This window comes from Emiliania huxleyi, assembly GCF_000372725.1.
Source record: "Emiliania huxleyi CCMP1516 chromosome Unknown EMIHUscaffold_18, whole genome shotgun sequence".
In the NCBI taxonomy this organism is placed as follows: Eukaryota; Haptophyta; order Isochrysidales; family Noelaerhabdaceae; genus Emiliania; species Emiliania huxleyi.
The window spans coordinates 973,357-986,625 of NW_005200784.1; the positions used below are offsets into that span (position 1 = coordinate 973,357).

At 66.7% G+C, this 13,269-nt stretch overlaps 3 protein-coding genes across 3 annotated transcripts; 1 reads left to right on the forward strand and 2 right to left on the reverse strand.

Annotated features, from left to right (window-relative positions):
* Positions 1-3,960: 3,960 nt before the first annotated feature.
* EMIHUDRAFT_63705 (hypothetical protein) lies at positions 3,961-4,774 on the reverse strand (the record flags this gene model as incomplete). The annotated part of the gene is made up of 2 exons (XM_005783538.1): positions 3,961-4,332; positions 4,508-4,774. Coding segments are annotated over 2 exons (639 nt in total), but the record flags the coding sequence as incomplete, so codon positions are not given.
* Positions 4,775-9,274: 4,500 nt separating this feature from the next.
* EMIHUDRAFT_449691 (hypothetical protein) lies at positions 9,275-10,338 on the forward strand. The gene is made up of 5 exons (XM_005783539.1): positions 9,275-9,317; positions 9,395-9,597; positions 9,694-9,746; positions 9,821-9,896; positions 9,963-10,338. The coding sequence occupies exons 2-5, from the start codon at positions 9,400-9,402 to the stop codon at positions 10,194-10,196; spliced, it is 561 nt and encodes a 186-aa protein (XP_005783596.1). The 5' UTR covers positions 9,275-9,317; positions 9,395-9,399; the 3' UTR covers positions 10,197-10,338.
* A 6-nt stretch (positions 10,339-10,344) lies between these two features.
* On the reverse strand, positions 10,345-12,019 carry EMIHUDRAFT_462863 (hypothetical protein). Its single transcript, XM_005783540.1, has one exon. The coding sequence runs from the start codon at positions 12,012-12,014 to the stop codon at positions 10,431-10,433; it is 1,584 nt and encodes a 527-aa protein (XP_005783597.1). The 5' UTR covers positions 12,015-12,019; the 3' UTR covers positions 10,345-10,430.
* Positions 12,020-13,269: the final 1,250 nt, after the last annotated feature.

Sequence of the window (13,269 nt, forward strand, 5' to 3'; positions counted from 1 at the left end):
CCCTTACTCGCAGCAGCCCTCCCCACCGCCGCCCTCGTTGCCGCCCTCGCCGCTGCCGCCGCCCTCTCACCCGCCGTCCCTACCGCCGCGCCCTCGCCGCTGCCCTCCCCGCCCCCTCCCAGAACCCGCCAGCCTCCGCCGCGCCGGCCGGCATGCCACCGCTCTTGCCCTCGCCCCCCGCCGCCCCGCCGCCGCCCCGCCGCCATTGCCGCCTCCGTCACCGCCGCCGCCACCCTCGAGCCTCGTCACCACCGTCTCCACCGCCGCCCTCGCCGCCACACCGCCCTTAGTTTACCCCCACCCCCATCCTTCGCTTGCTGCCGTCGGTGCCACCTACCAAGCCCCCGCCGCCCTCGCTGCCGCCTTGCCGCCCGCCCACCCTCACCCTTACCATTGCCCCCGCCACCCTCGCAGCCACCCTCGCCCCCACCACCCTCGTCGCTGCCCTCGCCGCCGCCGCCGCCCTCTCACCCGCCACCCCTACCACCGCCCTCGCCGCCGCCCTTGCCCCGGCTGGACGCGCCTAAGCCCGCCCACGCAGGGGCCCGGGGGAAGGGTCACGCCAGCTCACAGACAGCAAGCTGGCGGCATACTTTTGCGGCATCAAAGGTGCTAGGCATCATACTGCAACCCCAGGCACAACACTAGCAAAAAGTGAGACATAACCTCGGTCAGTGGGCCAGGCCCTCCCGCGCCCCTGCCTGCGCGTTCGTGTTCGAGAGGAACGACGTGAGCGACAACGCTCGGGTCGGTTTCTACGAGGCGGTGGCGCTGCCGCCCGTCTCGATCTCTTGACCTTTCTGAAGCGGCCGTCTACACTACTTGAGCCGCGGCGGGCCGCGCCCCTTGCCGTCGTGCGCATGCACATGTCACATGAACATGTCCTCCTGCGCGGAGACCATGCGCAGGATCTGCAGCGTGGGCGCCGACTTGTAGCAGAGTGTAGCTAGGGACTCTGCGGGATGGACTGGTACCTTTCGTGAACACACACACACCCTAGACGTGAGGCCGTGGTTTACCCACATTATGCGAGTAGGACCGTCACCACGGGGCTCACCCTGTTCCGACCCTGATCCGACCCTGATCCGACCATGTTCAAAGTGATGACGTGTGTGCGAATGCAGGAATGCAGCGCTCACGCGGTCCCGGGCTCGGTCCTCCCACATTCTCTAAATGATGAGTCTCGCTCTCCCTTAACCCTTATACAATAAGGGGCCTCTGCGAAATAAAACGCGGAGACCTCAGTGGGAGCGAACTCTGACGGAGAGGGAGGCTCCCCGTGTTTGTTTTGCGGCCTAGTTCCGCTGGGTTCGGGAGTGTCTTCGCTTTTGTGGTGCTGGTGTACGCAATAACGGGACAGGGTAGTCGTTCTCTCTAGCTCCCCTTCTAGCTCTTGGCATGAGCTGCGCCCTGTGTCCGACCCCTTTTGCGCAGCAACACCTTAAACTTTTAGGCCCTCCAAATTCGGGTCGGAGCGTAGCGGAGTGGGCCCCGAGTTTGAAAAGGGCGACGGACGCTTGCGTCCTAGCCTCCAACAACGCCTCCCCGGCGCAGAGGGGCCCCCGGAGGGATGCTCAACCGCTCCACGCCACGCCGCTTGCGGCGGTCCTATTCCCAGCTCCGCTGAGGGCCCGTGCGTTATTTTGTCACGCGGTGCCTAAAGCAAGTGGGTGTGGAGCTGAAGCTGAATTAAGAAGAAGAAAACCCACGCCACTCACCAACCTAGTGCTCCACCACCTATGCTCCTCGCCCTCCTCGCCTACACGCCAGACGACGGGAAGCTTGGGTACACTCCGTACTACTACAAGATGGACGTGCCGGTTCGTGTGCGCAACAGCATCTCGTACGGCCGGGCGTGGCAGCTCCTGCGATCGAGAGGCGAAGGGAGCAACGCCAGTGGAGCCTGCGACCCTCCGCAGCTTTCCGGCTCATGCAACTGCTCCACGACAGCTGCGCTACCTCCCAACCCGGGCCTCCGCGATACCGACGACACAAGCGCCATGCCTCGCTGCGTTCCTTCACCGCTCTGCTCTGCTGCCGCACCGGCGAGCGTGCCAGCTGCCCCTGCAGCAGCGATCCTGCTCAATCTCGACGTCCAGTCGCAAAACATGCGCTTTCCTGTCGGCACGTGCGCCGCGTGCCTGCGCCGCGGCTACGGAAAGGCCGTGCGCGAGGTGATACGGTTACTCCTCTCTCTAACCGTCGTGAACACGACCCTCCCCGTCCACATTCTCGCGAGCGGCGAGCGGTGGCAGCAGGTCGAGGCGCGACTGCTGGCGTCCTTCCCCTTCGTCTCCGTTGTCGGCGGCACAGTGCCGCCGGTAGTCGTGCCCACGTGGGCGAGCAAATGGGCGAGGGGGTCGTTCTCGAAGCTCAGAGCCCTCGCGCTCACGCAGTACACACGGCTCGTCGTCCTCGACAACGACGACGTGGTGCTGCGCAACATCGACCACCTGGCCTCTCGAGATATGCCGGTGCCCGCGTTTGTCTTTGGCTGGAAGTGCTACCCGCGCCGTGAGCTGCGCGCGAGCACCATCGTCGTCGCGCCGAGCCTCGCCGACTGGCAGCGCGCCAGAGAGCTGCTCAGCAGCGAGTCGACGGCCGTGTACGACGACCTTGGCGAGCAGAGCGTGTGGCGGCGCCTCTACCGCTCGGTGTACGAGCTCCCCGCCGGGTACGCCGCGCTTCGAACGGCCGACCTGCCAGCAGCCGAGTGGTCAAAGGTGAGGAGAGGAGAGAGTAGAGAGGAGTGGAGAAGAGAGGAGAGAGGAGAGGAGACACCGAGTGGTACCCGGTCTCCTCTCCTGGTCGAAGGTGAGTATCGTCCACGACGCGCACTTGATCCACGACGTGTCGCGGGAAGGCTGGCATGCTGCCGGGATGGGCGCGATTGTCCCCGCGATCGACAAGGACGCGACGCGCCTCTTCAACGAGCACTTTGCCGAGCTCTTTGCCGCCCCGCCCAACCCCAAGCAAAAGAAGGGGGGCGGGCGCCGCAAGACACGCGGCCGACTGCTCGGCAAGCGCCGGAAAGCAAAAGACGTGCGATAGCCGATCGTCGGATAAAGCGATTAGCGTGTCCGCCGTGCGGTCTGGGGGGCTGAGATAAAATCACGGCTGTGGTCTATAGTCTCTTAGAATAACGCGGAAGAGGGTAACGCCAAACCCGCGATGCAATCAATACACCGATCGAAATGATGACAACATCCCACCGCCAAAAAAAGACTAAACTCCCAGCGCCTCACCTGGCGGGCTCGGCGTCGGCCGGTGCCACGCCCGACGGGTCGCGCGGCTGCGCAGACAACCGCCGCAACGCCGCCTCGAGCGGCTCCGCCTCCGCCTCGTGGGCGAGCCTAACGAGAGAGCAAATGCAATTCAAAAGGACGCGACAGCGAGACCGAAACCTCTTGTGCCACCGCGCCTCAGGACGAAGAGCTGAGGAGCGCTGCCGTCTCCGTGCCCGTGGCGCTCGGCAACGAGCGACAGCCCAAATTCGAGCGCCTGACCGTGCAAGCTCAACGCGTGACGAACCCGGCACCCGATGGCCGAGCAGGAGCAGGAAAGTGGGACCGACGGCGCCCGCCCAGCCGCCGCCGACGACGTCGCCTCGCGCACGCACTCGGCCAGGATGCTCAGGTAGGCTTCGCCGTCGAGCTGGCGACGCGAGGAGCGGAAGACGCGCACGAGGCTTTGCAGGTACGAGAGGCGGGCGCCGCTGAGCGACGGCGCGGCGGCACCGCCCACCGCGCCCTGCCTGCCGCGCCCGCGCCGCCCGCCGCGCCCGCCGCGCCTGCCTGCCGCACCGCCGCGGGAGCCGCGCCCCGCGGGAGGCTCGCGCTGCACGAGCAAGCGGAAGGTGCGCTTGGTCGGCGAGACCTGCGCGCGCAGCATGTGCTCGAGCGCCTCGAGCACGTACGAGTACCGCGGCTCGCCGCCGGGCTCCGCCGGCAGCATGCACCCCGCGAGCAGCGCGTTGTACGTCGCGACATTCGGCGGCACGCCCGACGCGATCATCCGCACCAGCACCTCGCGCGCCGCTCGAATGTCGAACTCTGCGAGGTGGTCCGCCCTCGCCGTCTGCGGCGAGGTGTGCGCGCGCACGAGGAGCGTGTACGACGCCGCGTCCGGCGCTATGCCCTGCTCCTCCATCTGGTCAAAGACGGCTCGAGCGGTCTCGGGCTGCCCGCCGTTGACGCACGCCTCCATCATCGCCGAGAAGGTGTACCCGTTGGGCGCCAGCCCCTCGGTCTGCATCCGCCGCAGCAGCGCGATCGCCTCGTCGATGCGCCCGCCGTGCGCATAGGCGGAGAGGACCATCGAGAAGGCTTGCACCTACGGGAGCCGTCCGCAGCCGCTCGGCCGTGTGCGGGCGGGCGGCGGGGCCTGCGGGCGGGGGCTCTCGCGCCGACGCGGGGATACCGTCCTGCAGCATGCGGTCGAGCGCGGACGCCGCCTCGTCCGCCTGCCTCGCGCGCAAGCAGGCGCGGAGCAGCAGCCCGTACGAGACGCCGTCGGGCGGGACGCCTCGCGCCGCCATCGCGCGGACGAGCTCGGAGGCATCGGACCAGCGCAGCTCGGACGCGTACCCGCCGAGCAGCGCGTTGAAGACCGCCGCGTCGAGGCGCGTGCCCGACTCGACCGCCTCGTCGAGCGCCGCGCGCGCACCGTCCACAGAGCCGCCGTTCACGTGCGCCTGCACGATGGCCGCGTACGAGATTGCGTCGGGCGTGACGCCGCCTTCGCGCATCCGACGCAGCACGTCCGCCGCCTGCAGGGAGGCTCGGAGACGGGTCAGAGAGGAGGCTCCGGCGGGGCGTCCGGCGCAACACGCCTTCCGCCGCCTGCGCCGGCTGCCGCGCGCGCGCGCAAAAGTCGAGCACGACGTTCCACGAGCCGAGGGTGGGCTTGAGGCCGGCCTCGTCGATCGCGCGGAAGTAGGTGAGCATCCCCCGCCGGTCTCCCGCCTTAGCTGCCACCGACATGAGCGTCGTGAAGGTGAAGACGTCCGGCGAGACGCCCTCGGCCAGCATGCGCTGCAGCACGGCGCCAGCCTCGGAGCGCTCGCCCGCCGCGCCGTGCGCCTTGATGAGGGTGTTGAAGATGCGCGCGTTGGGCACGACCGGCGCGCGGGCGCGTCGCGGCCGCGTGAGCACCGCCGCCTCCGCCGGCGAGGTAGCGTCGTGGAAGAAGGCGATCGCGAGGCGCGGCGCGCCGCACCGCAGGGCTGCGGAGAGGAAGAGGACGGTCATCTTGGCGTCGAGCGGCAGCGGAGAGAGGCGCACCCGCCGCCACAGCGCGACGAGGGCCGCGATCTCGCCCCCCTCCCCCGACGCCGCCTCCGACGCGAGCGCCGCCGCGACGTCCCTCAGCGGCCCTCCTCCCTCCCCGCCCTCGGCCGAACCGGCCGCGCCGCCGCCGCCCGCCGCCTGCCCCGCGGGCCGCGAGGCCCCGCCCGCCCGGTCCGCCGGCGGCACGTCGAGGGCGGCGCCGCCGCGGCGGCCCCGCCGGCCGAACTTTGCGATGGCGGGCGCGCACACTTCGCGCACCGCCTCTGCGGCACGCCGGTCCTCGAGCCACTCTCGCGCGCCCCGCCGCTGGAGGCGGTACGAGGCGCGCCCTTCGGGGGAGAGGCCCGGGCGCTTGCCGTGCGCCACGTCGACCAGCTCGGCCGCCCACGGGCCGAGGCGCATGGTGCGGACCAGGCGCAGCGTCACCGAGGGCGACGTGAAGAGCCGCGTCGAGATTGCAGACGAGACGCCCTCGAGGGTTCGGTGCGGCCACATCGCGTCGCCCACCGAGGCCGAGGTAGCGACGACCGAGTCGCCGCTGCAGACGAGCCCGCTCGCCTCGGCGCTCCCTCCCGCCTCGACCGCCTCCACCTCCACCCACCGCTCCTCCTCCTCCCCCGTCGCGTTGGCCGCCGAGCGCTGCGCCAGCGCGAGGCCGAGCGGCTTGGAGAGCGTCACGTCGAAGGAGCGGCGCAGCGGGAGCTCCCACGCGCGCCGCCGGCGCGCGCTGCTCGAGCGCTGCACGCGCAGCCGCACCTGCCCGTCGACGCGCGTCTGGATCGCCGCCATGACGCCCGAGATCGAGCGCTTCTCCCACATCGCGTCTCCGACCGACGCCGAGGTCGCGACCACCCGATCGCCTCGCCGCACGCCGGCGCGCTCCGCGTTGCTCTCCTCGAAGACCAGGGAGACAAAGACGCCCTCCGCCCGCTCCTCCAGCTGCAGCCCCAGCGGCTTGGGAATGGCAAACTCCAGCTCGGTCGGAGCCGGCGCCGACGGCTGGCCGGCGATCGCGTAGCCGCGACGCCCAGGCAGCGGAGCGCGCCCGCAGAAGGGCGCCGGGAGCAGCGCAGTCGCTAGCGAAGCCGCGAGCACAAGAGGCAGCGCGCGCGGCATCCGATGCAGCAGGTATCGATGCAGCTTGAGTGGCCTGCCGCACCAATCCGGGAACAATCGCCACGGAAAAAGAATTCGAAAAATGCCATGTCCGCCTTGCGTGTTTTCATAACATCGAAGGCTAAGCTCAAAAACGAACACCAGTCGAAATTGCTATTAGTACCGACCCAAAAGGGGGCAGCATGGCCGATTCGTCGCTGGCTCCCACTGACTGGAGTGACGGGCTCCGTCAACCATTGAAGCCGCCGTGTCGATGAGCTTCTAACTCGATCGCGTTCTCGAGATACAGCTTGAGATGTGCGAGTTGGAGTGGCCTCACGGAGTCGGCGCCGCCGCTCGGCGCTCTTCTGCTGATTTGGCGATCCAGCGCTGCTTGTCCCGATCGACTGCTCAGGCCTGGTCAAGGCGACGACATGCTCTGGCGGCGGTCTTCCGCAAACTACTGTCACGAGTGCACGACGAGATATGACCATCGGCGCTCGCATGTGTGCTCAGGGCACCTCAGGGCTGCTGCGTGACGCGTGGCTCGGCTCCGCGAGCGCTTGTGAATTTTCTATGATTTTTTTGTACTAATAGCACTTTCGTACGCCAACTGCCCATCGCCCAATCCAATCCTCCAATCAGCGCGTCTGTTTTCTTTCTTTCTTTCTTTAGACGCGCCGGAACCGTCCGACTATAGCGACTAGCACACCTCTGTCAAGAGTCCCCACCCGAGGAGTCACACAGTCCACCTGTGTTGTGATATGCACGCCCTGTGTGAGCGGGGCGGGGTGCGCACTGTGCCTCTGTGTTCCTGCGTCGCCCATCTCTCCTGGAGATGACTGCTCTTTTTATTTATTCCTTATTGCAATCCCTGTGTGGTGGCGGCGTGCCGTCCTAAAGAAAGAAAAGACAAACCAAACGAGGGATGGGAGAAGGTGAAGGACAGGGTCCCCACGTCCAGTCCTGCACGCTGTACGAGCAGCATCTTGGAACGACGATCAGGGACAGGGGCCACGGGAGTGGGGAGCGCATCGCGACACGGAGGGGGGCTGGGCAGGGTTCACGGGTTCACCCACACGACAGGGTCCCAGGGATTCCTCTCTCGTATAGGACGGGTTGCACCCGGCGGCACGGGGGCAGGCGCGGGCCTCCTACTGGTTGCGCTCTCCTAGTTCTCCTGCTCCTTGAGCACTTGAGCACTGGATAGGGTCGATTCCGCGTGGTACGGGACCCCTCGTGCCTCGATCGTCCCAGGCCTCGCCCCTCCAAAATTGTCCGGAATCATCGCGAGGAAAAAGAATTTTACCCTCAGGGAGGGTGTAGAGGATGAGAGTGAAGAGCGCTGAGAGATGTAGAGATATAGAGCGCTCTGGAGCGCTGTAGAGCTGTAGAGCTCTACATCCGGCGCGTGACGATGTGAGTCCGATGTAGAGCGATGTAGAGCGCGATTTTGTTGTAGAGTTTGTTGTAGAGGCTCTACAGCAAATGAGCAAAACCGCGGGAAGGCAGTGACTCAAAGAGGTCGAGCCGCACTAATGGGGTGTCTCCGAGCTTACTGGAGCTCTGATGGACGGCCCTGACTATCCCTGACACACAGAGAGTCACTCTGACGGCACACAACACCCTATAACTGCGTCATGACCAGCCTGCCATGCGTCGCCGGTGCCGCATTCGTCGCTGTGCTTCTTTAGCAGGCGGTGGACTGTCGGCTGCGAGACGGTCGCATTTGCGCGAGGCGAGGCGAGCATTGCTGAGCGTTGCATGCGCCATGACTCGCGCCAGCGCGTGCGGGAGCTCCTGGCTGAGCGTTGAGTCCCCAGGCGAGTTGCGCTGGCCACGATCGCTACGCCGAGCCGAGCTGACGCGCCGAGGCGCCGGCCAGTCGCAGCCGTGAGGCATGCCACAGCAGCAGAGGCACCTCCCACCCATTGGGCGGGTAGACAGAAGCCAGGGCAGCACTGGCAAGTGCAACGCGCCTCATGTCGGAGAGCGACCGTGCCTCGTTCGCCGCTTATGATGTAGAGTTGTTGCAGGTGTATGTTTTTTTTGCTTGGCCGGGCGGGGTAGGTAGGGTAGGGTCTGGGCCCTCCCGTCGGGTTTTTCCCTCTCTCACGCCGGAATTTTCACAGCAGAAAAAGAATTTTTCCGCGCAAATCACGATGTCAACCCTCCCCAAGTCGTTGATCTGGTGCTTGTAGGGCTTGAGAGTGGCCTGCCATGTCACAGGAAGGACTGTGGTTGCAGGATAGTACCACCAGCCATCACTTTAGTTGGTATAGTACCCCACCTTCACCCATCTCATGATTTCTTTTTTAGTTTCCCATAAGTAAGGTAGGTAGGTAGGTAGGTAGGTAGGGACAGGACAGGGGCCGGTCAGGTTTTTGCAGAATTTCAGCATGATGCCCGGCCCAAGCAAAAATAAAATACACCTGGTTGTTGTAGAGATTTCACGTTGTAGCGCTACAGCGCTTACTGGCTTACACTCTACATCCTCTACACCCTCCCTCAGATTTTACCCCGCAAACCTTCCTTCCAGTAATCCCTGCCTGTGTGGTGGCGGCGTGCCGTCCTCCCATCCCTCTTTTGATTGCACGTTTTCTTTCTTTCTTTCTTTTATTTTTGACTCATCAGTTCCCACGGTATGTGCCTATGTCGTATCCCTTACTTAGGATTTCCTTGAATTCCTAGTGAGCGACTCCGCAACCTCCCGCCCGCTGGTTGACTGACGGTTGATTGAGATCCCGTCGACCCTTTAGTTGGGGTTTAGGCCTCCCTCCCCTCGTACAATCTCCCATCCCTCGTACAAAAAGAAAAAAACGGTCTGTCTGCGAAGTGTCGCGCCGAAGTGGCGCTTTTGGCTCGCTGCTTGCTCGGCCCGCAGCTCGTCTTTGCGATGTTTCGTCGGCGATCGGCATCTGGGGGGAAAGAGAGGCGGTGTGTGCCCTCCCATCCGCCTGGCCGCCCGGTTCCAATCTTGGCTCTTGCGTGAGACCCGTTTGACTTGTACAGATCCATGCCCGCTGGCTCTCTGCGGTCGAGCAACACCGACCGGCCGCGCGGGGGCTCGCTCACCGTGCTGACCAACATCGCGCCCTGTCTCCGGCCGCAGCTCCGGCGCATACTCGGCCGCCGGTTCCAATGTAACGCCAGCCTCATCGAGCTGCAGAGCCCCCTGCTGTACAACGACATGGTGGTCATACTCTCAAACGAGGCGAGCCTCTCGGCCTCCCCCCGAGCCCCCATCCGCTTCGACTGTCCACACTCCACAGCGAGCCCCTCGCCCCGTGCTCCCCCCTCCCTCTGGCAGCCCGAAAAGTACGGCGGGCGCGACCCACGGCTCGACGAGATTCTCTGGATCGGGCGCGACGCGAGACTGCGTGTGGGGACGTGTGCTTGGCTCCCTCTCGGCTAGACCTACGTCGCGACTCGGATAGGCGTCGCGAGAGCCGGGTACACCACGTCCTAGTTGCACCGCGCCAGCTGAGCGAGCTCTCCGTGACCATGCCACACGTGCGGCGCTCGTCGCCGCGCGAGCCGGCGCTGGCGGCATCCACTCACAGCCGCTCCGCTGAACAGGTGTGGCGCTCGTCGTGCGGCGACCAGGACATCGCCCAGCACCTGTGGGTGCTCGGTGAGCTGCAGCAGATCTTACGCCGCACGGACTGGCAGACCGAGGACGACGTCGACGACGAGCGAAGCCTTGGCTGGGACTGGCTGACCGGGCCCGCGTCGACCTACACGGGCGGAGAACTTGCCGGAGCTGCCGAGCCGAACCGCCACCGCCACCGCCGACGAATACTAGGCTTTTGAACGACCAATTTCGTACGAAAACACGTGTCTAGATACACTAGTGACTAGAGAGGCGCCTTGTGCGCTTGGGACACATGAGACATGTGTCATCTCTCTGTCATGTCGCTCAGGTGGTCTTGCGTGAAGAACGGCTGACACCGTTTTTTCTCCTCTTAAATAAATAAAAACGGCGCGGCGCGGTTCCCAAGAGGCGCGTCACGCGTGCGATGTGCGCCGTGCCGAGGCCCGAGCGTGTCACGAGTGCGCGTGCGCCCGCGTCATGGGCAGCGCGAGCAAACTGGCGAACGGCGCCAGGAAGAGCCAGCCGTGCAGCAGCAGCGCGTAAGTCACGGCGGCGCAGCGCGCGAGCGCAAAGGCCCGCAGCGGGCGGCCCACCAGGCAAGCGGCGCGGTCCAGCAGCACGAGCACCTCGTCCACCGCCGCTGCCACCGCCACCGCCGGCGGCGGCGCAGGCTGCTGGGCGCGACTCGCTTGAGCCTCGAGCCACGGCTGCACGACGCGGGCGCCTCGGCTTCGGCCCCGCGCCGCGGGCACGTCGATCCGCACCGCCTCGCCCGGGGCAGCTGCCGCGCGGAGGGCGAGGCTCCGCTCCAGCGCCCGCCGCCGCGACGCCTCCGCCTCAAGCCTCAGCCGCAGTGCCGCCCGCTCCTCCGTCAGACTCTCCACCTCGGCGCGCGCCTTGCTCCGCTCGACCGCCGAACCAAACCCCTCGTGCGGCGCCGCCGCACCGCTGGCAACCACGCCCCCGTCCGCCGCGTTCGCCGCCGCCGCCGCCGCCCTCTTCTCCGCCTCGGCCGCGGCTGTCGCCTCTGCTAGCCTCGCCTGCAGCGTCTCCCTCCGCTCCTCCGCCGCCTCGGCCTCGCGCCTCGCAGCGCCGAGCGCCGCAACCGCCGCCGCGAGCTCCGCCCGCACCGCCGCCGCGTCGGCCTCTGCATCGCGCCGCGCCGCCGCCTCTGCCGCCGCCTGCCGCCGCAGCTCCGCCACTCCCGGGTCTGCAGAGGCTGCGCGGCGGGGCGGGGCGTCGGCCCGGCTGGCGGCGGCGAGGGCGGAGGTGAGCTCCGCATTGAGCCGAAGGAGCTCCGCCTCGCGCGCCTCGGCCGCTCGGAGCCGCTCGGCCGTGAGCTGCTCCACTTGCGCCGCAGCTCGCTCTGTGTCGCGCTGCTGCTCCCGAAGCGCTGCGAGCCCGTCCGCTTGGGCGCCGTAGCCGGACTTGGCGCGTGCGAGCGCCTCGCCCTGCTGCGCGAGCTGCCTCCCGAGCCTGAGGACCTCGTCTCGCGCGGCGGCGGCGGTCGCCTCCGCCGCCTCCGCTCGGGACGAGGCTGCGTCGCGAGCGGCGCCGGCGGCGGCCAGCTCTGCCACTCGCTGCGCCTCGGAGAGGGAGAGGGCCGCCACATGCGACTCGAGCTGCTCCTTCGCGACGCGCTGCTTCTCAAGCCTCGCCTGCAGCCGCCTGCCGTGCATCGAGACGATCTGCAGCTCCTGTTGGAGCGCAAGCCACTCGGACCGAGCGGCGCTCGTCCCGCCCTGGTCCGGCGACGACTGCGGCAGCGGCGGCATGTGGCCGAGCGCAGCCTCCTCCTCATCGGCGACGCCTCGCTCCTCGGGCAGCAGCAGCGAAGCGACGGCGCTGCTCACGCCTGCGTCAGTCACGGCGTCGGCCGCCGGCGCCGGCGCCGTCAGCCCGGCGATCGCCTTGACCTGGACGATGCGCTCCTCCGCCCTCTTGTCGAGGCGGTTGAGCGTCTCCTCGGCCTTGGCGAGCTGCTTCGCGGCGAGGGCCTTCACACCGGCGATGGAGGCGAAGTTGGCGGTCGCCATAGCTGTCCCGCCCTATCGTCGAGAGGGAGGGAGGGAGGGAGGGAGGGAGATATCGCGAGGTGACGGGGGAGCTGCGGGGCGGAAAGAGGGGAGAGCTGGCCGGGATGAGGAGTGAGAGTGCGGCGGTGGTGCGCCGCGCGCCGCCGCGCACCTGTAGCTGCACGCTGGCCTAGCGCACGGCCTTGGTCAAAGGGTGGCGGAAACGCGACGCGGAGGGCTGCGGCGGTGGCAGGAGCACTGGAGCGGCGGCGCGGTGGCGGGAGCGAAGGTGCCTGAGGCAGTGTGCAGCGGGCGTGGTGAGGCTCGAGGCTGCCAAGTGCGAGTGTGCGCGGGAGGCCGGTCGGGAGGCTAGCTGGCTCCCATCGCAACTCACACGCGGCTGCGGCACACGGGCGAGACGCTGCTGCCTCTCGTGGCACTGCTCAACGACGCTCAACGCCGACCGTCGGGGGGTCTGGTTGGGCTCTGTGCGGCTGGAGGAGAGCGGAGAGTGGAGCGGTGGTGTGCCACCAGGATTCGGTACTTCAGCTTGGTATAGTACATGTATCATCGCATTGCAGATCATACCCCAGGCCTATACCCTGATACCCTCTTGAGAGGACCCGCATTGGGCCCCTAGAGGATAGGCTGATACCCTGGTGGGTTACCCTTCACACCGGACACGACCCCCCTCTTCACACCTCTTCGCGCGCTGCGCGCGCGCCAAGACAGACAAACGCGCTCGAATGAGCGTCGCGCAGGAGGGAGGCGAGCGCACCACTAAGCAATGCGCTGGGAGGAGGACGCTAATGGCGGCCGTCGTCGCGTTTGACGGGCCCGCGGCCGCAGCCGGTGCGGCTGCAGCCGCGCGAGGTGTGAATTGTCGCTTCGCTGCGCGGCCGCCGATGATACCTTGATACCCAGCCGAGATAAGTCCCCACAGAGGCCTAGAGCATACCTTGATACCCCCTCGAGAACAATACGATGATACTATACCAAGCTGAAGTACCGAATCCAGGTCTTTTGGCCGCCAAAAAGAATTTGGTTATTAACACGCAATTCGCCCGCCGATCGGAGCCGCACCCCAGACGACTTGCTTCGCTTCGATCACATCACGGGGTGCCTCATCGGTACCGAGCGCTGTATGTGTTCTCGATCACATTACGGGGCTGCCTTCATTCGTACCGAGCGCTGAATGTGATTTCCATCTCATAAGATCGTTCGATCACATTACGGGAGTGCCTCATTCGTGCCGAGCGCCGAATGTCATTTGGAT